Raw genomic sequence first — 25959 nt, forward strand, 5'->3', positions numbered from 1 at the left:
TTGGGGTTTTCACCAAAACTTGGACACCCCTACCCACACTTATGGTTTATAATTGGTCATTGTAATAATATATGTATATCACTCAGGCTAAACAATACTTCATGGTATATATCATAATAATTTCTAAAATAACATGAAGCCAAAAGAAGCAATCCTTATCTCTAAAAATAATAATGGAAAATTGTCCTTGACCTTCTTTGACTCACATTTTGCAATTGATAGAAGGTTGGCATTTTTGTAGTAGGTAGGCTTAGAGGTGTAGAATCCTTTAATATCAAGCAAGGTAGATGGTGTATATATCTCATATGTAGGCAATGATAAGCCTCTTATTACTAGGTAAATCTTGCAGGTGGGTAGACTTTGCAGTGGTAGGCTAGAAAGAATAAGACTTTGCAATGGTAGGCTAGAAAGGATAAGGCTGAGGTGTAGCTTGAGTGGGTAACAATGAAGGGTAAGCAAGCTTTCTAGTTGTAGGTAGGGGTACGAGGGGTAGGTGGGTTCAAGGAAAGGTAGACTTAGACTTAAGGTGGCTCCTAAATAGAGTCACAAGCATGTTATCACTTAGGGTTAGCCATGCTTATGAGAGAAGGATATGTATAAAGAAGCGCGTGGACTCAAAAGAGGAAGCCCTGGAGAAATTGTAACAATATACATTTTTTTTCCCAAGAAAAGAGCCCCCTAAGGTAAATACAAAGTACAAGAAACTCTGTGAAGAGTAACTAAGTACATCAAAGAAATAATGGTTGTGTAAACAACCAATCTGGTGGGCTAAAGTGCCAAACCATCTGAGGGGCACTTGAATTCAAATGACAAGGTCTGTAAAGTACCTTGGATTTGGATTTTACTCCATTTGATGTAGATCTTCTTAATCTTTCCTCCACAATAACTTCTCTATCTTGAAACTCTTACAACCTTATGTGCATTTTTCCTCTTTTCTCTCTTTCTCCAATTTCATCGAGTTGATAAGCCCTTGTAGGTATGTTACTATTTTTCTCTTCTCTTATAAATGTGGAAGGGCTCATGTAACATGCCTGCTTGAGCGGCTTCCTCATCGGCACACTCTTAGTTCTTAGTGGCTCGATACCATAAAATACCATTATGTAATTTATGATTTAGATACTCTTCTACTTTGCCTTGCTAAAATTCCATACCACCCTGTATTTACTACACACATCATGACCACATACCTATACACTATAGGTGGTGAACACCCACCACTGTTACTTTATTATTTATTCTTTTAGTGACTATTGGATAAGGGAAGGCTAGTCACACATTGTGATTGTTGGAGTTCCCACATTTGGTCTCTCTCTCTCTTGCTCTCTTGCTCCATTCTCCATAGCTCTTGCTTTGCTTGTGCTTCTACTTGGGCTCTACCTTTTAATTAGTATTAGAGTGGGAATTCAAGGAGCTTCTTTATCCTTTGCTCCAGCCCATATTCAAAGCTTGAGCTCAAGGTTTCATGGAAACCATTGTTTCTTCCTCTTGAGGTATGCATTGAGTCTTCTCTTCTGTGAGCTTGCTCCTAGCTTATCAAGAAACTTCCCAAGGCATAATTGAGCCTTGTTAAGTGCTTATTGAGTTAAGAAGTAGCCATCCTATCCATTTTGAGTTGATATAGAGAATGTTGTAGAAATCATGGACAATTATGGTGGCATCTTGACAATAGGTTTATATTTTGGCCATACATTTTGCATACGATATTAGATTTAAGTGTTCTATAGCTAGAAGCAAAGAGGGCGATGAGAACCTATAGATCTAAGCACTAATAAAGTTAATTCTATGATATCTAAACAAGTTTTCTTCAATGTTATTGTGTCTAATGATAACACCTAATAGCTATGGAAAAATATATGCAATCTTTATAACAAGAAATTCATGCATCACATATGTATTGGTTGAAATAGCTTATGGACATTTGCATGAAGAAAGGGACTAGTGTGTCCTCACATTTTAATGAATTTCATTCGATTTTCAACTAGTTGACTTCACAAGGCATTGAGTTCAATGATAACCTACCTCCCTTGTTCTTGATTGTGACACTTCATGAATCATGAGACACTCTTCATATAGTCATGTGTGCTAATATGCCTAAGGATGGCTTGAAACTCCAAGATGTTGAGGGTGTTTTACTTAGAGAGGAAATAAATAGAAAGAATGTGGATACCTCCCATAGTTCTCATGCATTGAGATTGTTAAGGGTAGACATGATGGTGAGAGTGGTAATGACCGCCGTAGTAGAGACTCACAAAGAAATCTCACAATAAGTCCTTGATATGTCATTACTGTAGGAAGCACTGTCATATTTGGCTACAATGTCATAGGATGCACAATGATAAGTGCAAAGAGAAAGGCAAGGTCAAAGTGCAAGAAAAATTTGATGATCATAGCGTTGTTCCTCCTAGTGAGTCTAGTTTAAATATTAAAGAGATAAATATAGTGTAGCTAGAGTTTGATGTTGAGTACATCTTAGCAACATCCTCTCTTGATGCTTCTCAGTTGACTAATAATTCATCTCCATATTCTCAATGTTGGCTACTTAATTCTGAGGTTTATTTCTATGTTACCCCATATACGGATTGGTTTCAGTCTTATCGCAGCATAATAGGTTTGTTAGACTAGGAAATAGCTTGGCATTGGATATTATTAGCATTGTGGATGTATGGATACACTTTTCTTCACATAACTCTTTTAGTCAACATAATGTATGTCATATATTGGCTTTGACCAAAAGCCTTCTATGTATTGGCTAGTTGGATAATGCAAACTATTATGTATCTTTTGGTGATTCCACATGGAAGATTACCAGTAGGAATCTTGTTTTTTTTCAAGGTTCCAAGTTTGGAAGCCTCTATCATTTATTTGTATGTAGATCTCTTGACCATGTTTTGGGTATGGTTGAACTCACATTTATGACATCATCATCTTGAATACATGCTCTTAAAGGGAATGAAAATACTCACTCATTTGCAGCATCTTCCACCTCTTGATTACGAATGTTTTGATTCTTGTGACCATTTCCTTTATGGCAATTAGATAAAAAAATCTCACAAGAAGTCTAACATTATACACATGGGTAAGCCTTTGGCTCTTATGCATTTTGATATTTGTGATTCCATGCCCTATCATTCATTGGGTGGCACGAATTACTTTGTTACATTCATTGATGATCATTCTCATAAGGTCTAAGCATATCCTATTAATAAGCAAAAATCGGATGGTTTATCTATCTTTGAGCATTAGCTTGCTCTTATTGAGAACCAATCTAAGTATAGACTAAAATGCCTAAGGTCTGACAATGGGAATGAGTATGTTTCTAAAGCATTTGAGAATGTTTGTGATTAGATGGATATTAAGCATTAGTTTATCGCCCCATATACCCCATCCCAAAATGGTGTTGCAAAGCATATGAACATGACCATGTAGAAATGAGTATGCAGTATGCTTAGTCAAGCAAGCTTACTACAACATTTTTGGGCTAAGGCAATTACCACTATCATATATTTAATAAATAGATCCCCATGCATTGCTATTGATTGTTAGGTTGTAGAGGAGGTATGGTTCAAAAATTTTGCCTCATGTATGCATCTTAGAGTCTTTGCATGTGAGGCTTTTTGCTGTGTACCCAAGGACAAAGGCAATAAGCTAGATTCTAAGTCAGTGAAACGTATCTTTCTTGGTTATGGGGATGCATGTGAGATGATTTATCTTCTGTGGGATACCCAAGCTTGGAATATTATCTGTAGCCATGATGTTGTCTTACACGAGGAGAAAATTCATAAGCAACTTGAGTCGGTGGCATGTTGATTTTTTAGGAGGATCCTTATTTATCATACACCAGCTAGGTAGCATGCAACTGATATTCTAATGGCATATTTTAGATGGTCTACTAGAGACTAATGATTCGTGCTCTCCATGGACCATGTCATGGTGAGATTTTAATGAGCCTCTTACTTATGAGGAGGCCATACACAAAGGTGATAGTCACCCTTGGGAGAGAGCCATGCAATGTGAGTTTGATTCACTATAGAAAAACCATACATTATGGGATTTGGTTCCTTTTCTAAGTGGAAAACATACATTAATATGCAAGTGGATGTACAAGTTGAAGAGTATCCCTAAACTCCCCAAGCTAGCAAGTAAAGATAAATTGATTGCTAAGGGTTTTAAATAGGAGCATGGTATTGACTTTGATGAAGTATTTTCCCATGTAGTCAAGATAACTACCCTACAATTTCTTTTGGCCTTGGTTGCACAATTAGATCTACTTCTTTATCAGATAGATGTGAAAATAAATTTTCTGAATGGGGACTTGTATGAGGATATCTATATGCAGCAACCTAAGGGCTTTCTTGAAACATGTAGGGAACACTAGTATGTAAGTTGAGAAAGAGGCTTTATGGCCTTAATTAGGCGCTTAGGAAATGGTACCATAAGTTTGATGGTTTCATATATCCATCAGGGATATGATTGCAGTGATATGGATTTGTGTTTATATGGAAAAAAGGCACATAATTGTAGCCTTATTATCTTGCTGCTTTATGTCAATGATATGTTGATTATTGTGGATGCTTTGAAGGTTAGCTCAAGAAGAGCTTTAACATGAAGAACATGGGGTAGGCCTCACATATTCTTGGTATTATACACATCATGCATGATTACTCTAAGGAGCTCCCTTACCTCACAATAGGTATACATATAAAAGTACTTGAGCAATTCCATATGCAGGATGTTAAGACTATTAGCTACCCTTTATCTTCCCATGTGAAGGCTAGTCAAGCTCATTGTCCCCAATTAGAAGAACAGAAGGCCAAGATAGCCAAGATCCCTTATGCAGCTATAGTGGGTGGGTAGTTTGATGTATGTCATAATAGCCACTCGCCTTGACATAGCATATAGTGGGAGTTGTTGCATACTATATGACTATACTTAGCCGGTGGTATTGGGATAATGTGAAGGGTATCATGAGGCACTTGAAAGGAACTGCGGATATGTGCATTTGGTATGGTGGCCATGATATTATAGTCGTGGATTACACCAACTCCAATTATGCAAGCCATGCAGAGACAATAGAAAATCCATCTCTAGGAAAATCTTGTATTACTGTTACTCCTACACTACATTCAGATTCTATGGATGTTTTTTAGCTAGCCAAGAATATGGTTTTACATACAAAGACAAAGCACATTGAGGTGCCTATCACTTTATCAGAGAGGTGGTAGAGGACAAGCCTATTAAGCTTGTCAAGACCTCAATTGACAATTATCTTGTAGATCTAGTCACTAAAAGTCTCTCAATGGAACATTTTACATTTCTTAGAAAGATGGTGGATGCACGATGAGAAAACAACTATTCCTCATCATATTGTACTTTTATGTATATTTGTACTTTGTCACTTTTTTCTTGTTCTCTCCTTACTCAAGAAGACACATTCATCTTTAAATAGAAGGTTGTTGGAAATAAAGGTGCTTGTGCCTATACCACCCTATATTTACTATACATATCATGGCCACACACTTATATATTGTAGGTGGCAGCTGTCCATCTCTATTACTCTATTCTTTATTCTTTCAGTGACTATTGAATAAGATAAGATCGGTCACACATTATGACTATTGGAGTTTCCATATATGGTGTGTCTCTCTTGCTCTCTTGCTCCATCTACCATAGCTCTTGCTTTTGTCTTACTTCTACTTGTGTACTTCCACTTAGGCTCTAAATTTTAACAAACACATGATGGGAGAATTTGCTTGAGCTACTATATCAAACACATATAATATACATAAGAGGAAGCTCACTCAAGAACACAAGAAGAGAGACGGAGTCCAAAAATTTTTTAAACTTTTTTTTTCTCCTACTTCCTCTCTCAATACAATATACACAAAGTATAGAGATAAGATACAACATAAAGAAAAGTGGCCTATTAATTTAAACAGTATATAACTAACTATACTAATCGAATTGGTGCTCTAACTATGGCATCAATAGCTAGGTATAACTAATCAAATATAATAAGTGTTAAGTTAGAAGCCATGTGAGGATCATAATGCACACCAATATTCTAAGTTTACATGTAGTACCCTTGAGCGAGAAAGAGGGGCTTTTTGAAATCCATCACTGCTTTATACTAGCTCTCCACCAATGTCTGTTACTTTTATGAGTTCTAGGCCTTTTCCATCACTTTCTAATAGTCTTTCATTTCTTAGATGTGGTGACTTTGGAAGCCATTCTAGTATCCTTGATACCATCAATAAGATATTTTGCTTGAGAGTTAGTTGTGCTAAAAGTGGATCTCAACCTTCACTTTGTGCTCTCACCATCTCCTCCACCACCTTCTTGCTTCCCTCACTACATATAATGTTCACATCAAGGGCTTGGTGCTTGCCTTTTCCTTAAGGTTTGGTGATGTTTCCATTGCTAAAAGTTGTGATCATCTGTATATTTGATAGTGTCAAATGTATCCTTTTGCTACGTAGTCAACCTCACATTTTATTTCCCTCTTGAAAGTTCTATTGAGGAGGATCTCCTTTCTCACATATTCATAGTTCGAAAGTATGTGCTACAGATGCTTAAGCTTTCAATTTCCATAGTCATAAGTATTTTCCATTTAGCTATGAGAGAATACAACTTTCTCCCATTGGGATTGAGGTTATGTTCATTGGTGTAACCTCTGCTTGACTAATTTCCATCCATGCTTCATAAGTTAGTACATTAAAGCCTAGTCCTTCATCGATGAGAAAATCAATAGTATGCCTTGTTTTTGTAGTAACTTTGACCCTAAGATAGATAGGTGATATAAGTTCTTTGTTCTCAAGGCCTAGGTATACAAACCCTACCTTTCAAATGCGAGACTTTCAGTGCCTAACTATGCTATTAGATACAATTCATGCATTATGACTTGGCTCATTCGTGAAATGTTTCCCATAGAGCATTCAAGGCTAGGGTCGTTGCCTTTCAATTTCATTTCTATTTTGTGATGTGTTGTAACTAGTTCTAATCGTGAATCGTCCAAACAAGTTGTGTAGGAATACTTGTGCCCTTAATGGCTAGTGAGGCACTTTTAATCTCTAAGGTCTCTATTTCTTTTACATTTGGGTGTGGGATTCCCTTGCACGCTAGTGTTCTTAGTGGTCATTTCCATGTTTGCCTCTTCCTCAATCTCATGCTTTAAAGTCAATTGAGTGGCTTGACTAACCTAAATATTTTATATTCCACTTAAGCTATGATGTTCAAACCAAGTTTTGTGTTACATCTATGTCAACTCCTCTTGGGACTGATCATACCTTAGTCTCTTTAGCTAATCTTCATGATTTGATACATCATTGCATGGATATGTAGTATGACTTGTTGTTGGATATGTAGTATGACTTGTTGTGCTATTGTTGTTCCCATGCCCCTTATGGCAAATCTAGGCCCAATGCTTCCTCTTTTAATGAGAGTTGTTTGTCTTGATGCTGAACCTACTCTACCCTAGGTGATCCACATAAACAATTCATGGGATTCTTTCAATGTGCACAAGTTATCCTTCACAATTTCAATTTACAAGAAGCTTACCATCCTTGCTAGAGCTCCTCTGGCACAATTGATAATATGATTTCAATGTGGTCATAGTGCTCAAGGGTCCTCAATAGTCACAAGACAATCTAGATGACATCAACTTATTGATGCTTCCAAGGGTTTACTCTCACTTTGTAACATGCTTGCCTATTGGCTATCTAAGCACGTTTTAGCAGTCCATCAAGAAACGAATCTAAGCGTTGCCACTCGGCACTCCCATGGAATGTTCCGGGGTTTGTCGCCTAGGGTTTCCCAAGTCCGCCTTGCAATGGAATGTTTGCGACCGAATCCACTAGGATCGATCTGAAATATGGGTTCCTAGTCGTCAAGGTCTCCTAACAACATTCTAGCATTGGGTTTTGGACATCCTACTTTACGCAGAGATACCCAATCCAAAGCAGATCCATACCACACTTGGTTCAAAGAGAATGGGAAACGAGAGGGATGTGCCACTCAACCTCTCTACCCGTAGGGCATAGTCCCATTCCGGTCCCCTAAAACGGCATGAATCGGGCTCTAACTTAACAATACCTAAAGTCAACTTGGCGATGAATCCTTGTGAGAAGCCTCCCAGTTCTCTGGGACCACCCTGCCATAAGATGATGGACCCGTTGGGGATTCCGTCCACCCGCTTCCCTTGATAGATTTAGTTTTCTAATTAGGTCCTACCACATTTATGTGTGACATTTAAAATCAGCTTCATTAATTAAGCCTTTTAAGAAACATGGTTCGTTCGCGTAATTTACAGTACAAGCATGAAAACAAAACAAGCAGTCCCCTTGACAAACACACACACACACACACACACACACACACACACACACACACATCCCAAAGTGCACCCTAATATTGAGGTTCTAAGATGAGGTGGAGAGGATAACCTTCATGAGAAGAAGGCCATACTACATGCACTCCCACGTGACCCCATCTACATAGATAATAACCTTAGTAGGATGCAAGTGGATCATATGCATACTAGTATATCCAACATAATCAAAGCTAGGAAAGACGGCAATATATAAAGATGGTTGAGTCATCATTGATGGCAAGGATGTCAAATTGGGATGCATGGCCCATGAGATAGGTACCACAAAGATATGAACGATAGTGTGGAATTGCGATGGTTTGCTCTAGACACACCCAAGGAGTATGGAGGAGGTGACAAAGAACCAAGGTTCTACACTACATCCCTAAGAGGGGGACTACCTATAGTATAAGGATGTGTCTCAAAGTCCACATACAGAGGCTATATAAGATAGCAAGAAACCACTTGAGGGTCAAGAGAAGTGGTAGTATTGATCAAATAGAAGCTACATGATCGAGTTTGCATCATGGCATTTGGCTAGCACTGATGGTTGATACATGTGCATGAGGTTGGAGATCTCCTAAGACTGGGTGCTATATATCACCCTATATAACTTTTCTTTGACGGGATTGAGATATGCCACTAGGTAGACGCAACAACATGAGCCAGAGGGTGATAGAGAAGCAGGTGGAGAGTCACCATTCACAAACCTCCTAGATGATATTGTACACTACTTTGCACTGGGAGAGATTCTCTTAGTGGAAGTTTTTAATGCTAGGACATAGAACAAACAATGTGGTACATATGATTTATATGACTCGAGGCCACCATAGATGAAGGATGTAGAAGAGGTAGGCATAGGTAGGGTATCATTTGACATTGGAGGAGATAGTACACAATATGGCCTAGGGTCATGATATCATCTCATTATCTACAGTGGGATGAGAAAGTAGCCTAGATTTGGAGTATTGACCTACTTTTAGTGCACTAGTTCCAACATAGTTGGATTATGTCTTAGGTTCCATTCATACAATGGAGCTAATTAAATCCTTCACCATCTCCCCCTACCCAATTGCAATAGACTATATCAACCTATCCCTCACCATGGATACCTCCCCGAACCCATAAGTTCTAGCTACCACACCCACACCCAACCACCATCTTCTATTACACACATGAACTAGTCCACATACACAATCAATATGTCTATAACGGGATCACCTAGTTTGAGCACATTTCTAGCCTAGGGACATTCACCTCCTAGCTTATCTTTATCCTTCACTCAATTGCCCACTAGAGCTTCCCACACTCTACACAGACAATGGGATGCACCAAACCTGGGAACATGCTCCAAAACTTATGGCATGATGATAAGTGCAAGGAGATATATAGACACCTTCGAAACATAGAGAGAGCTAAGGTATATTATAGAGAGGGAAGCTTGCAAGTAGGTAAGGACCCTTACTCATCATAAAAAGGGAGCATATTAGACATAGTACTAGGATGTATTGCCATCTATTCATGAGCAAAGATGTGGTCACACCATGGCACAAATTATAGGAGTGTGCCATCTCTCAACCATTAGAGACCTAAAGACATGACACTCTTATACAAAGAGATTGTATATGATGTACTACTTCAACCATCGATTCCACACCCTCCAAAGCCTTGCCCTACCACATCCAATTTCTTCACAAATGATATGGTGAGGAGAGTGATAGAGCACTTATAGCATGGATAATTGATGTATCATACATGTATACAAGGTGAGCACTTCATCCATGCAATGGAAATTTTGGTCCTTCTCCTTGCTTTCATGTTTGAAAGGGAATTGGCAAAAGGCTTTCTAGACGAGCGAACAATACATACCATTGTGCCTATCCACAAGTCTGGAGATCCCCTTGATCTCCCTTAACTAGAGGACTATCATAGTGCACCACACATTGGCCAAAATATATGGAGTAGAGATGGAGGTAGAGTTAAGCACCTATGTAGAGAGAGGAAGATTGAGAGCTACAAAATAGGTTGGATTCAAATAGGGTTTCTCTACACTTGACTACATCTCCACCCTAAGAGGGATGATTAGGCATGCGAAAGTTAGGGAGAAGAGACTCGATTACTCCTTTGTGGAAAATTTCAAAGCTTTTGCTACAATCCCATGAAGTAGAGTAGTAGAAAGATTGTAGACACAACACCTTAGGATTCCATTAGACATGATTTGGGGCACCTATGCACTGTACGAGATGGTTATGTCTACTTAGAGGTCACATTTACTACAGCAGTTGGAGGATTCACCATGGCAAAATAGCTAGAGATTGACCTACACGATGATATGCAACATTGGTCATTCTGAAGAGACAATGCCATTTAAGTGTAGTTACATGAACCATGCACATTGAGGTGGCTATTTGACACATTGGTCACATGAGCCATGATGTATGACATACCTATTTGGACCCTTGGCTTGGCCATACATCTATGGACATAGATTGAGAGACATTAGATCATCATGTTCTCATGGGTGATCCATTGCAAACCATGAGTATCACATGAGACAATTAGCTTCATACATAAGAGTACGTGGCTTGCACCTAGATAGACTTCCTAGGAGAGCTTTTGAGGCTTCGAGGTAACTAGTACATGGAGGACATGAGAACCCATCCCCCCAAATATATTATACTACTATAGAGACCACTTTATGAGGACTACAATAGATGTATTTCATTGTGATACTTGAATATTTGAACATACACATGCTTTATACCATGTATTCTTGAGCAAGGATTCTATAAAGGTTTGGAGACTTTTCAAAGAGCATTGCCTGGCCACACCCATCATATCTCCTAACACATGTAGTAGGTCAACTCCCTCTTCTTGATCCATTGACACCTTGCACATAGACATTTACTTTCTTCATAGATAGTATGGTCCAAGAGGCCATTGTCACATTTTGCACATATATACATGTTTAATAGAGCCATGTATGAAGGCTTCTCGAACAATTGAAGCACTAACACCATTGCACCAATTCTCAATGCACGTGATCCCGCCTTACCTGCTAATTATTGGACCATCATGGTTGGCCACACATTGGCCAAATTATATGTCTTTGTCCTAGAGTTAGAGGCAAGTCAATTAGAAAAATAGAGGGTCCTCCCAACACATGAATATGCTAGATTTGGAAAAAGTTTTTTGATATGGCAGGGCCTTTAAATTAAAGCTATGATTTAGATAGAGCCCATGCGAGATGGATCTATAGTTGTGTTTTTTATTTCTACAAAGTTTTTGATACAATACTAAGGGCCAAATTGATATACATGTTATTTAGCATGAAAGTACCTAAAGAAGTCACCTAGGGTGTTGGAGGTGGTTAGTAGAGTACAGATACTTGAGGTCCTTTCAACTCACTCCACTATCCAAGTGAAGCTTGGATGTTCTCTATGTTGATGAGACCTCAAAGTACATGTTTAAGGGAGGAGATAGAGAAGCTAGAATGACAAGTAGTTGGATAACTCTCTTGTTGTAGGTAGATGATATTGTGTTGATGTCGACTCCCCACAAAGGTTATAGAGACATTTAGATATACTATATTCCTATGCATAGAATAGTGGACTCTTAGTTTACCTTGATAAAACTGAGGTTATGGTGTTTAGTTCCACATCAAAGTGGGTTAGGAGATCAACACCCGACTTTACCCATGGCCGATGAGAGATGAAGGATGTAGATTGTCATACATATCTAGGTGTCTTATTTAAATGGCCTACTTTTGCAATGAGAGGGGTAGTAGAGACTATCGAGAGGATGTCTTTACACATGCAAACTCTAGGAGCACACTAAGATATGGGTATTGATACTTCCATCACATCCATAGTGGACTCTTAGTTTACCTCGATAAAACTAAGGTCATGGTGTTTAGCACCACATCAAAGTGGGTTAGGAGATCAACACCCAACTTAATCTATGGCCAACAAGAGATGGAGGATGTGGATTTTTATATATATCTAGGTGTCTTATTCACATGGTCCGCTTTCTCTATGAGAGAGATAGTAGAGACTAGACTAGCATGGGGCCATATAGCATTGACAAGGTTGGAGAGGATGTCCTTCCACATGTAGCTTGTAGGAGCACCCTAAGGTATGACTATTTCATACTTCAGTCACATCCAAACACTTGCATGGAATATGATATGGGGACCTAGCCTCAACCACAACAATAGATGAGGCTACATATATGATGGATGGAGGTGATGGAGAGACCATCGGTATCCATGATTTCCAAGATGATGAGATGTGAGGCTTTTGTCCCACATGAGATTCTTAGAGTTGAGTTGAAAGATCCTTCGATTCCACCTTACAAAATCAATGTCACTTATACATAAGTTATGGGAGCTTCCCAAATACATATTTGCATGGTTGACGATGATACTTCATGTTGGTAGATCTAAATGCATCATGGTTTGGGTTACATGGCTTTAACATGGACAAGCTACTAGCCTTTGGCATTTCCTTGATACACCATCTCTCACTCTTGAGTCATTCATAGATCTTCAAATATCATCACACAATCTTATTCGCCTAGAGCCCAGGAGGACCTTGTTTACACTAGTGCATGAGATGGGATGAAGATGGCTTTCTACCAAGACCATTCTCTTCGCACGATTGAGGGTGGATTTATTGTAGACATGTTGTACATAGTTACCCACTTATCACATGGAATTGGATGTGCTATTGGCCAAATATACACATCTTCACACTAGCTAGATATTGAGACTAGTAGATATATATCAGCACCTTCAAAGAAATGTATGCCTTAGATTTGTATGTCTTGTATCATTGCTAGACTCACTGTGGGATTTGAGGCCATTGTTATTGATAGTCATGGACCACATAGACCAAAGATTCCTTGGTCTTTTTCTCTTGGAGATAGGAGGACTAAGAGAGACCATCCTCAAAGAGAGAGCATCAGTTTGGTTGTCAAGGGCACATCCAAAGAGAATACATTGAATTCTTCCTGAGGAGTATCCAAACATCCCCAAACTAATCTCAATCTACAACCAAAAGGATACCTTGCCCCCTACACATCCTAAACTTACATTTACTTAAGGGAGATTGATTGATCAAGTGGCTTAACTTGGTTGATTGAGTCATTCTAGATCTTGACAACCTTGTCAATGACACATACATAGTAGCATACAACAAATCATATCTCAAGCCAAAGCCAAGCTCCCCCAAGCTTTTTTCTATATGGGACGATAGTGAAGCTATGCATCAATAGACTGATGAGGGATTTCTTAAGATGGTATGTATTGACATGGCTCTCCTAAGTCAATTTCATCCCTTATGGTACTAGCAAGGCTTTCTATTTTCGAAAACTATAGTTAGATTTCATTTTCTTTATTGTTTATTTCCCAAACATTTGTCCCATTTTACAAATAATTGTAACTTATGGTCTCCTAGGTCATCTTGGCATTCTACAAATGTTAATAAATCATTTTACTTGTCCATCAAACATGATAACCCTACTTGGACTATAAACATTTATCCCCCCTCTCGTTGTATTAGATGGATGATGAAGTAATCAACCTACCCAAAGTATTGGGGTGAGTCTTCTATGTGCCGAATGTTAAAGAATGGACTCCATGGGTGGAAAAGTATGTATGAATCGTTTGGAACTAACATAATTAAGTCCTTGAGATGCTTTTCTTCGATGCCAGTATCATTGGCATTTAGTAGGGAGGTATGGTTGTGACGTTTTTTGACTCATGCTACATGCATAAAGGCTTTGGGCATTACATCTACAGTTGTCCTTCCATAAAGGCAAATGAAAAAGGCAAGGGGAAGCCCTAAGGAAACATGAAGTATACACAAGAATACTAGTACGACCCCATTCTACCATTGAGAAATTGCAATGATTTTGAATAAAAGACCCTCTAAGACCCAAGCTACTAAAATTCCCATAATTATGCTAGTGTAATCTTTAAAGTTGGTAAATATCACTTTTTTCATAGAGCAAACCCTATAGATAGTACTAGCCTAACGGAGGCATCCACCTCACCAAACACCTTCCATTCCACAATGCGGAGTCACATTGGACATAGCCATTTTGCTTCAGTAAGCATGACCCCCCCACCCCACCCTACTAGGACCATTACTGAGGAGGTGGCACCATAGTTGGATCAAAGCCATCATTATAAGACATCAAAGACTCACCATGAGGAACATCACCCAAGTGACTATGGACCACATTATAGGTGGCATCATGCATAGATCTTGAGATCAATGAGACCACACTAGATATGCTTGTTACTCTAGCATTGTCTCATTGTACATGTATTTTTGATATTTTTTTTCATAGGCCACTTTGTGTGTGTGTGTGTGTATGTGTAATAAGTAATTGTATTAATTACGAAAAAAAAAAAGATTATAAGATTACAAGATGCAAGATGGCTTTAGGCTATCGTTCAAAATCTCAAAACTATAACATATCCAAGAGTACAAGAATCACAATCAAATGTACAAAGGAACTAGGTGCCTTCCAAGGGGTTGAAGAAACTGTCGCAAATTGTATCAAGGGAGAATATCCGCCATCTCCCTCTCACTTTTTTTTTTTGCAATAGGTAATTATATAAATTACGAAAAAAATACAAGACTACATTATTACAAGATGTAGGATGACTCTAGCCATCGTGCATAAGCTCGCTTTATAGAAGATTAGTCAATTGAAAGAGTACAAAAGTCAGAACAAAGAAGTAATAGACATTGCTGTATGCCAAGGAATCAAGTCTTTCCTAAAAAGGAGATTGGTGTGCTAAATAAGAGTAAGCTGCTAATGACCACCTAGCTAGATGGATCTGCACATCTATACTTAGTATGTCGATGATCAATATGATCCTCACATGGCTATTAACTTTTCACTTATTATATTTAGTTTATTGCACATATCTACAACTAGCATAGTTATAGCATCAATCGATTAGTATAGTCAGTTATGCACTGTTTGACTTAGTAGACCACTTTTCTTTATGTTATGTCTTATCTATACTTTGTGTATATTGTATTGTGTGTGAAAGAAAAATAAACTAATAAGAAACATTTTGGTCTCGATCTCTCTTCTTGTGTTCTTGAGTGAGCTTCCTCTTGTGTATATGGTATCCGTTTAGCGCAATAGCTCAAGCAAACCTCCCTTCCCTTCCCCCCCCTTGTCTCCTCCCCTCTACCTAATTCATGATGTAGTATCAGAGTGGCACTACTAAGAGAGGATGGTTAAGGTTGAAGTGAAGGAGAAGAAGTAAGGATTCAAGCAAGCAATGGATAGGAAGCTCTTCCATTCTCTACTCTTTCTCTTGGATAGAGCATATAAAGACACTAAAAGCAGGGCATAGCAAAAATCTCATATTACTATGAGATTTGACGTGCGGATAGAACAATGTATATTCTATAGATAAGTCCTTTATTTGCAACCTTTTTGACCATTTGAGGCTATTTCAAGCCTCATTTTAGACCCATAAGGTTGCAAATAACAGTTCTTGGGTATATTACAAGTTCAATTGTATCGACTGAAAGATGATACACATATTATAGATTTCGAATCTGTAAGTTCTGAGGTATTTGCTACCTAGAAGCAAACACAAGTTTTATTTGCTAACGAGTTACAAATTAAATGTATTATTAAGCAATTAGTAATGTGTTACTTTGGGTATTGTTGTGCACTTGTTATGAGGTTGCAGAAGACTTGCCTACTGTTTTGTATTAATTTTGTGATAATGGTAAAAAACAGTGTAAACCTTATCATTAAGAAGCTGAACAAGAACAACTATCTATCATGGAAGTTTCGTATAACAAACTTTCTTATTTGAAAAGGCATTTGAGTTTATTTTAGGTGAAGAAAAGTAGCAAAAGCTACGTAATTCTACAACTGTAGAAGAATTAAAGACATGAAAAGAATGAAATACAAAAGATAAAGCTATAATATATTAACTATTTACAATCATTAATAACACTATGTTGAAACATTTTAAAAATATAAAAAAATTACATATAACTTGAACAATCTCTGAGAATATATTTTTTATAAACACAAAGACATAAAAGATTCAACTCAAGCAAAAATTAAATACTTTGTGAAAAGAAAATATCTATAAATGAATATGTTTTAAAAGTAAAAAGCATTATAGATGCCTTAATAACTATTGATATAATACTTGATGATGATGATTTGATTTCATCTACTTTAAGTGGCCTTAATAATAAGATCTAAAAATTCTTTATCACTTCTATGTATGTACGAAAGTCATTTCCAATTTTTAATGAGTTAGTCTCTCATAATAATTGAAGAGATTAACATGCAAAGTGAATCATTAAAAAAAAGTTGTGACCATATCTAAGAATTTTACTCATCATGTAACAAGAAAACTATACATGGTCTTTATGGCAAAATAAATATAAAAATCAACATGTGTTTATTATACAGTATATAATGAACGTTGATACAAAAAAAGATACATGATAATGTATGGTATATTGATTTAGATGCGTCTAATCATATAATCAATCATATTAAATGGTTTAAAGAAAGACATGATTTACAAAATCTAGGTTACGTACAAACGTGCAATGATTCATGCCACCCAATCTCAAACATTGAAAAAGTTTCTTTGTCCTTGTATGATAGTCAAACAAAAAGTCTATAAAATGTATTACATGTACTATCCATCACAAAGAATTTAGTATCTATTGGTCGATTTAATATAGAAGGCTGCATTGTGAAAGATTCTAATGATAAGTGCAAGTTGCCATATAAAAAAGTAGAGTTAACCATATGTTCACTTTAGATGTTGAAATTTTTACTATGAATATTACTATGTACATTAAAAAAAAATGAGTGGTTGCAAATATTAAAATATGGCATAAACATATTGGACATGCAAACGTGCAAAGATTAAAATTAATGCAGTCCAAAGGATTGGTTACAGAGTTGTCTACTTTTAGAGTTGCAAAATTTCATGAAGTATGACCGGAAGCATCCACACACACACGCACGCGCGCGCACACACACACACTCTCTCTCTCATTAGGTGCGAAAATGGCACAATACTAATGTTCTTGCAACTTTCTCATGATGGTTTCACAGTGAGACCGAGATACATGGATGCTCAACTGCCTTACGGACTCCGAGTTGAAATTTTTTCAAATTCACACCTCATCACATTAACTGATGATTGAGATAGGTCGATGGAGCCATATTGCAACCAATGAGAGGATGTGTCAGCTTTGTGGATGAGAACCAGAAACAGAGAAGCACTACATTTGTAGATGTACTGTATACTATGATATCCAAGGCTACTATCATTGCCTCTTTAAGGAGGACTTTGGATCACTAAAACAGCTGATGGACTATGAGGACCAAATATGTTTGGGTCTTTTCTTATCGGAGCTCCAACAGTGCAAAGCGGTATTGTTACAGGATAGGAGGTGACCCTTGCCTCATCCACCCCTTCGAAGAGCAATTACAAACTTTTTCAGTGTAGTTGAACCCCCAACTGCTGCCACCCCAAACACTACATCTCCTATTGATAGGTGTCATCGAGGGACATCATCAAGCAGCATCACAATTAACAGAGCTACAACATTACGCAGGGCACGACGCCTTAGAGTACCTAGTCGGTAACATAGGCATGCCCATATGCATCACATTCGCATCACGATTGCTCGTTACAGATGCAGATTGGCGCGTTGACTCGGTCGAAGGTAGCTTGCAGAGTCTTGGTGGATTCCATAGACTGAGGGGAAGATACTCTACACTCTTTTTAAACTTAGTTTTTCCAGCTCTTTTAGTTTTCCATCAGTTTTCCATTTCATTCCAATCTACCATGTAGACCTACATATAAATTTTCTCTTCTACTCTGATGAGAGACGATGATACCAGTTGTATTGGTTATGGTCTCATGGGCCATTCTGACCTTTTAGAGACGTTAATAGATCTTATCTTATTTTGTCTTCTCTCTCTCTCTCTCTCTCTCTCTCTCCTGCAGCTTTGTAATGCTCCCTTTCCTCGTAATTTCTCAAAACATTAAAAAAAATACCTTGCATTTGCTCAGAGTTATGTATAGCAATCACCAATTATTGTCAAACTAAAATATGTTACCGCTAGTAACAACCAAGGTCCTAAACTCAAAACTATTACTAGATATCTGAACCTTCAATGACCAAAATCCTCTCATTTGAAAATACAGGAGTCCATGAATAGTCAGAGTCCATTCTGAATAGTCTTACTGCAACAAACTTTCCCCAAAAGCATCACCAATCACAAACTGGTTGCAAGCCATTCTAATGTTGTTTAAAACTTCCATTAGGGTACACTAATGAAGAAACACTAAACTGATTGCAAACCATGGAACATGCTTTTTGAATATGAAAGTATTCTCATAGCTTAAAAACGGCTATGAAGATACACTAAGATTTTATGTCAGCATATCAGCTGAAGTTTCTGCCCTTTGAAAGTAACTTAGATGTTGAAAATACAGTGGCTCATTGCCCCATGATACCCAGCCTGGATTCATCTCTCGAGCAAAAATCTCCAAGCCTTTTGGAGCTGCAGAACCAGGAACATAGGCAGAGAGCAACACTCCCAAGTGTTAAGGAACCTGCTTTACATTCTTCTTTTCAATCTGCAGCATGACAAGTAGGGAAACTTACTAGTAGCTTAACCTAATTTATCACACTTGATCATCATAAGGATACATGCTACTGGTGGTTTCCGAGAATGATCGCCTGGGATGCTGATGAGAACTTGCTTATCAGGAGGGGTTTTTGCAGCTGGACTCTGCACAACTGAACTTTCCTGCCAGATAATAAACTAGAACCTGTAAGTAAAGTCTGTAATCCTTGTGCCTAGCCACATTCCAGACCAACATCATAGCTATACAGTCCTAAACATGTCAGGAATTGCTGCAGAAATCGTTAATGCTCTATGTCTAGTAGTGCACAGCAGAGTTTTTAAGCTTTGGTATGCTACAACAAAGCGTTTGGTAGCTCTGTCAGAGAGTGTCCACTCAAAATGTAGTAATCACCAGACACTAATGCATGCCAGTATTTCCCAATTTTGTTCAGGAACACAATGACCATGTAAGAAATGCCTGGAAACATTTTGGCTGCCTATTGCTGACATAATTGTTACTAGTAAATCAGAGATACTTATTCCTGGGTCTTACACTAGCTTGGCTCAAGCGATCAACCCATAGCCAGCTACAACTCTGTAATCATAGTCACTTAGCAGTTTTCAGTGTGTGACAGATAACATGAGTTGCAGAATAGGCCATCATCTCAGTGTATGTTGTTCCTGTTCCCAGGGCGATGTCCCCAATTGTTGACAACTATGTCTAATGAAGAGCCAGGTTAAACTGTTGACAACTATGCCTACTTAAGAGCCAGCCTTGGCAAAGGACTCTATAGTAGAATGGTTGAGAATATACAGCTGGTATAGGCCTGCCTTTTACTTGGGAGAGTGCACTTCTTTCAATACAATGTAGAGGGTGACCTCCACATCTATAACAACACGTATCTATGATCCATTGGTAAACATAAAACAGTTCCTTAAGCTCCAATCACTTTCAATCTTGACATTAGGTTCTGCAAATTTAGTGTTTCCATATAACATTTGCCACTCACAAATCAGATGAGGGAATTCTGACTTTGCAACTGGGACAAGACAAAACGGTGATATGAACTGTATGAAATGGTAAATCTGAATCCTCATGGAAGGAAAACACCTCTATTGAAATTTTGCTTTGGCAGCTTACTCCCATTATTTGAAGATCAGTCTAATTACATTTATTTTGTAGAAGTGAAGCACTTGATAACTGAGAAAACTAGTTCTTACAAGAGAAACATCTTCATTTGCTTCATTTCTAGCAAGGTTTCATGCTTGTTCTATTACAGTTCAGGAATGCATACCTTACACAGATTGTCTGTATGAGCTGGTAAGTACCCGAGAAGAAGGCATTCATATGGTTTATGATGTGCCAAATCCAACGTGCTCACCATTTCCCCATTTGACTTGACCTGCACAGACATGTTCTTAATATACAAAGTATCTTCTTCCTCAGCAAAAGGAACAAGTTAAGAAAGAGAGACTAAGAAAAGTATGCATTCCATGGAACAAACAAAGCTCCAACCTGGAGAAATGAACATTTTTCATTCTGGAGAATTGAGTGTTACTAGCTTATTCAACTAGTGTGGATTCTTTAAACAGGTTAAAGTCGAATGATCAACATCTATGCCTAACATTAAATGTGAGAAATGTGGAACAAAGATTTTTGATCTACTGAGAAATAACAATATGGTGACCAGGATTACTTGGTATGTAAATGGCGAATCAATTTCTGGCCATTGACAAACTTCTAGAATGATTTCAAAGATCCAAGATACTTCAGCAATAAGAACCCCTAAAGACCCTTGAAAAATGAAAAAATCTGATTGCAGTTTCCATTTTCCATTGAGCATACTAGTGAGGCAGGAAGTCGGTTCATGGATCAGGAGGTCCTTGTGCTAAAAGCCATCAATTTTGGTGATCTGCTGAATTGATTAACTCATGGAGTTATAGTGTGGGCAGACATGCAAATCTGAAAGGATGGGTTTTATGGCTGGCCAAAAAGCTTTGCCTGATGCAGGTGAAGGAATGCAGAACTTTTGAACACCGGTTTGAGGGGGTATGCGCATCTACTGAGCTAATAATCCTGAAGTTAATGTTTTTCATTCCTCTCGCTTTACATAGTTCTTCAAGTAGTTTTCAAAGACGCACTCTTGATTGGTCTATAATCTCTTTAAACCTGTAAATAATTTGTCCTTATGGTTTATGTTGGTAGAGACCTTGCAAAAGAGTAATATAACAGGACATATTACCTGATGACCTCATAACACCCCTTTTTTGCCTACTGTAAAATTTTGAGGCATCACCCTAGAATGTATAGATTTTGGTATTGCATAAGGCAACCTTTGAAAGCTAGCATCTAAACACTTTCTTGATAAAAAATTTGAGACTAGTCTTTAAAGTATTTGAGGACCACGGCATGTGTTTCTTTCAACTACTTGATTCCTTTGAGGTAACTCCTATAAGAAGTTGAATACATAAATATACCTTCCTCTAAATATACCCAAATCTCTGAGATGTTCTCATTTATAAATCACCTCAGCTCACCAGCTCGTGGTTTTTAGCTCAGAAAATGGCAACTCCCAATCTGAAGGGCGAAATGGTATAGTGCATCCTGTGTAATATCATGTCATCCTTTGCAACAATAAAAGATAGGCAAAATGGTATAGTGCATCCTATGTGATATCATGTCATCCCTCAAAACTATTAAAAAAAAGGATTTTTGGGCCTAGTGAAATGTTTCTGCTTATGGACATTGTCTGCCATCAAAGGTACTCTTGTTGGGATGGAATGTTTTCTATGCACATGTAAGAGAAGGTATCTTTCAAAGATGGTGTGTAGATTGTGAATAGTACAATCTATCATGGCTTACATGTAGATTGAATTGCCTTTATTGCCATGAACTAAGAAGCTGCTTACTATATTTCATGTCTCCATGTACTTCTCCACAAAACTAGCCATTGTAAAAAGGCACTCAAATTCTTAGCATTTTGAGACCCCAGACACATGAAGGATTGATTATGCTGAACATGAACCTGCCACTTTTTTTCCACAACCACCACCTTGGATTGTTATCTTAACAGGCAACAAAGCCTCTCATAAGCGGCAATGTAGTTACTGGAACTTGCTTTTGAGAAAGTCGAAGGGATGGTGCATTGATCTGAAAGACCTCAAAAACAGACCTTTCGAGAATCTTGACATGCTTACTTTTTGTCAAGACATTATTCACAATGTCAGGACTCTATAAAGTACAGCTTTATCCTTCTCACAAACTTAACAGAGATAGGGTTTGCGAATGCATTTTAAGCAATCATTGTTATAACATCACTCCCTTTTCCTAAGAGACCACACACCCCAATGCCCACTAGAGGGGGCATCTCCTCTTGATCTATTAAATGACCCTTTTGTGTTGTCCTTTTTTGGCTCCTCTTTTCCTGGTTTCCCTTTAATTTTGATAGAAACTTCATATTTTCAGAGTTTCACACATGCTTTTTCTCTATCATTTCCTAGCTGTTGCCATTTCCTAGTCATGAGCTGTTGCCATTGCAAGATTAGCTATTTTTGTTGCAGGTAAATATGCCACCAGGGGTAAGTAATGGCCTTTCTCGGACAAGCTGGCAGCCAAGGTGGGTCTCTTCACCATAGCAGGCTAGCTGCGGGTAGTTGGTAGGCTCAGATGCATACAGTGGATGCCCCAAGCCAGGCTTGGAGACATCCAAAGCACTGTCTTTGGGCATCCGGTGGAGCACATCTATGGTTGGGTTTATATGTTTACATGTATTTGGATGATCAACCTTATTCTCATCAAATATCATTCCATGTGATAAAACTACCTAAAACATATATCATTCCATGTGATAAAACTACCTAAAACATAAATCATTTGTAAACATGGTTAGAATCTCAATTTGGCTCATTTGGTTGCATGTTCTTGAAGATGGATGCTGTTGTGTCAGCTTTGTTTTGAGAATGCAAGTCGGACTTCATGATTACAGAAATGGGTATTCGGGGGTGGAAGCACAGAGCTATTATTGAACAAGAAATCAATGTCAGCTGTGGGGTGAAATAAGTGAAGCAAGTCTACTGACTGACCAAGAGCAGCTTTCACTTTGCTGGGTAAAGTTCCACATTGAAAGAAAATAACAGTAGATGATTATAGTTTAGTTCACAGACTTATGGCCAAAGTTTTGCTGCTATAGGCAAGTGTTCAGTAATTGTAAACCAGCCATATAGAAGAAAAGATACTGCAAATTGTTGTGCTAAGGCTGGGCAATTCAGCTGATGACACAACTTGGCAGTGTATTCCAAATATGACCAGAATTTCAAAACCTGAAATGTCCATTTCTGCAGGAATCACAGAATAACATTCAGCTGTCTAGTTCCCGCTCTTCAGACAGATGCACAAACTATTGCTGGATGCACAGGCATTATGACAAAACAAAAGACAAAGGACAGCAATGGGTGTGAATGCTTTTATCCATCCACTTCCTAGCAGGCAACTGATGAGTGGCTTACCTTCAGCCAATACCAAGTCACGATGTTCCTGACATCCCACTTGGGAAAAAGCTCATTTTCAACAAAAGAACGAAGTTTTTCACGATTTGTTACCCACAGGCCAACAAGAGCTCCTTCAGGATGCACTAACTTATGCAATGGGAGAGAGAGCAAGTATCTGTTGGGAATAGTTGGATACCTGCAAAACAAATAGATATTTGAATAGAACGACCCACCTAGTTCAGAGAAGCTGGGAAAAAACCAATAAACATGAGTCTAAATGCTTGTGTAGGGAATGCTATTTTATCTTGATGACTGCTTTATGCTTATAGCCTGCATTTATTAGCATTTATCAAATGTCTCACAAAAAAGCTTTTAGTTGCCAATTCTTTCGAGTGAAGCAACGTTTACATTTTCCCCTTTTGCTCTTAACCCTTGGCCTCTGACATGAGTTCTATCTTTGTCCTTCATGGTGGATTTTTGTTCCACTTTGATGTCACACACAGTCTAAAGTATTACAAAACCACGAGTGTACAGCTGCATAGATTCAAATGTTGATAAAGTTACAAGCTCATCAATGACAACAGCGCAGGGACTCCGCGAGAGAGTCAATATTGCAAACCTTGGAAGAAACTTAAAAGATGTTTACTTCATGAGGGAGCATTATGATGAGGCTTGGCTAAAAAGCTTGGACCAAGGAAGTGGCAGAAGAAAATGCAATCCAGAGCTTTTATTATGTTCAATGCTCTATCAAAATGGTGATTTATCAGTTTGTTTAGTAAAGCAGGTGTATGGAGTCTTGGTTTCTTTGCTCATGTAAGACCTTGGGATCCATGCTTTGATGCCGCCACGGATTCATGATTCACAGGGTAGCCCATATGATTCCCTTTCTAGTTGGAGCTTTGTAGAGATGCCCCCTGGTTGGGTCCAAAAGGACTAAAATGGAGCTGGTAGTGAACGCAAGCCAGTCACTCTACATATGGTCTCCAGCCTCCATAGTGAATCTCATAAGTGCAGCATCACAAGGGTGTAGTCTGAAGTTGGTGGCTGTACCTTCCACTCCACGATACATGTTTCCTTTACCAATACTGCTGTGTCCCTTTCTGTTTGTGTGTTGTGACCATTGTGCAGGTGTATAACAGCCTGAAGGCAATACCAGTTCACTTGCATGTTTACTTTATTGACTTGGATAAGAGCCTACAGGAGATGAGCTCCTTCACAAAGGTCATAACCAGGAGACAGGGCCTTCTAGAGAGGAAGAGGACTGCTAGATCTTTACTAGCTACACTCCAGGGAAATCTTGCTTTTGAACTTAGACATGAGACTGAGGTAATAGAGACCTCTTCCACATTACGGGGCCTAGAAACTCGAGGCAGGTGTATGGAGACTCAAGAGAGTTGATGGATTCATATCACAAGGCCTCGAGGTGTGGCAGGTGGCTACAGAGTAATACAAAGCCCTGTTGGGATCCATGACTAAAGCTCCTGATTATGACAGACAGAGAGTTACCATGGCACAGTATAAGATGGGTGGTCACCAACAAGATGAGCATATAATGGCTCGTCTCATAGAGGAGAGCTCGAGAAAGCACTTCTGGCCTTGCCCTCAAGCAAGTGTCCAAGAGACGATCACTTTTTAATGAAATGTGCCAAACTATCGCATACTGAACACGAGATAAGTACTAATGCCAAATGGTGTTGCACACAAAATTATACACTGCTGTCCAAATGGCAAATATAGACTGCTGCCCTAAGTTCAAATCATATAGATAATGACAGGCATATTACAGACTGAAGACTCAAGAGACAAGGCTAAAGAGTTAACCTGCTTGTGAGCTCCATCAAAGTTTGACAGAGACATATGAGCTCTACCATGCCTTTTCGGTGTGCATGCATTAGGAGTGTCATTTAAATCCTGTTCTAAGCCTGTTCGCACTGTTCTCAGCCTTTTTATGGGCACATTTCATCTTTTGGTCACATGGCAGCCTGGACGGCATCTTTTTCAGTTGGGAGGCCAGTTTGGAGTGTCTGCCGTCTCATGCAGTAGCAGGTATACCAATTTTAGGACTGGCAGCAGGTCAGCCCTCTTGTGCTGCCCTTGTCTATATTAAGCTGCCACTTTTGTGACTCCATTATCACCAGCAGTCTTTCGCCTTGGTCTCATCATTATCACCTGCATCTTTTTGATCTTCTGCCACCAGTCTCACACTCTAAAGGCTCACAACATAGCATTTACATGTGCAGTGACCCAAGAAGTTCAGGATTGGGGCATTCTGATTTCAAGACGAGCCTCACAGGTCTTGATGAGAGTGAAGGGTGTAGTTACTGGGATCTTGTCATTTATGCCCCAAATGGCCAAACTGGCAGAGACAATTTTGGATTACCCTTGATTAGTCCTTACCCTAGGTAAAACATTCGATTAAGCAGGGACTTCAAAATGGTGGAGGCCTTGTTAGA

At 38.5% G+C, this 25959-nt stretch overlaps 1 protein-coding gene across 2 annotated transcripts in view; it reads right to left on the reverse strand.

The window, feature by feature from the left end:
* Positions 1-25959, reverse strand: part of LOC148039757 (Methyltransferase MT-A70 family protein) — a 231150-nt gene that overhangs the window by 20947 nt on the left and 184244 nt on the right. The window contains exons 6-9 of one of the 2 annotated variants that reach the window (XM_087693648.1): positions 23525-23702; positions 20314-20421; positions 19102-19201; positions 18581-18985 (exon numbers count right to left, since the gene is read on the reverse strand). In XM_087693648.1, coding sequence (XP_087549774.1) covers positions 18822-18985; positions 19102-19201; positions 20314-20421; positions 23525-23702 — 550 coding nt within the window. In that variant the 3' untranslated portion in view covers positions 18581-18821. Of the gene's footprint in view, positions 1-18580; positions 18986-19101; positions 19202-20313; positions 20422-23524; positions 23703-25959 lie in introns of those variants that run through there. The other variant, XM_087693652.1, reaches the window with a different exon arrangement.

This window comes from Lygodium microphyllum, chromosome 2 (assembly GCF_053477565.2).
Source record: "Lygodium microphyllum isolate KBCC chromosome 2, Lygodium_microphyllum_v1.1.10, whole genome shotgun sequence".
Taxonomy (NCBI): domain Eukaryota; kingdom Viridiplantae; phylum Streptophyta; class Polypodiopsida; order Schizaeales; family Lygodiaceae; genus Lygodium; species Lygodium microphyllum.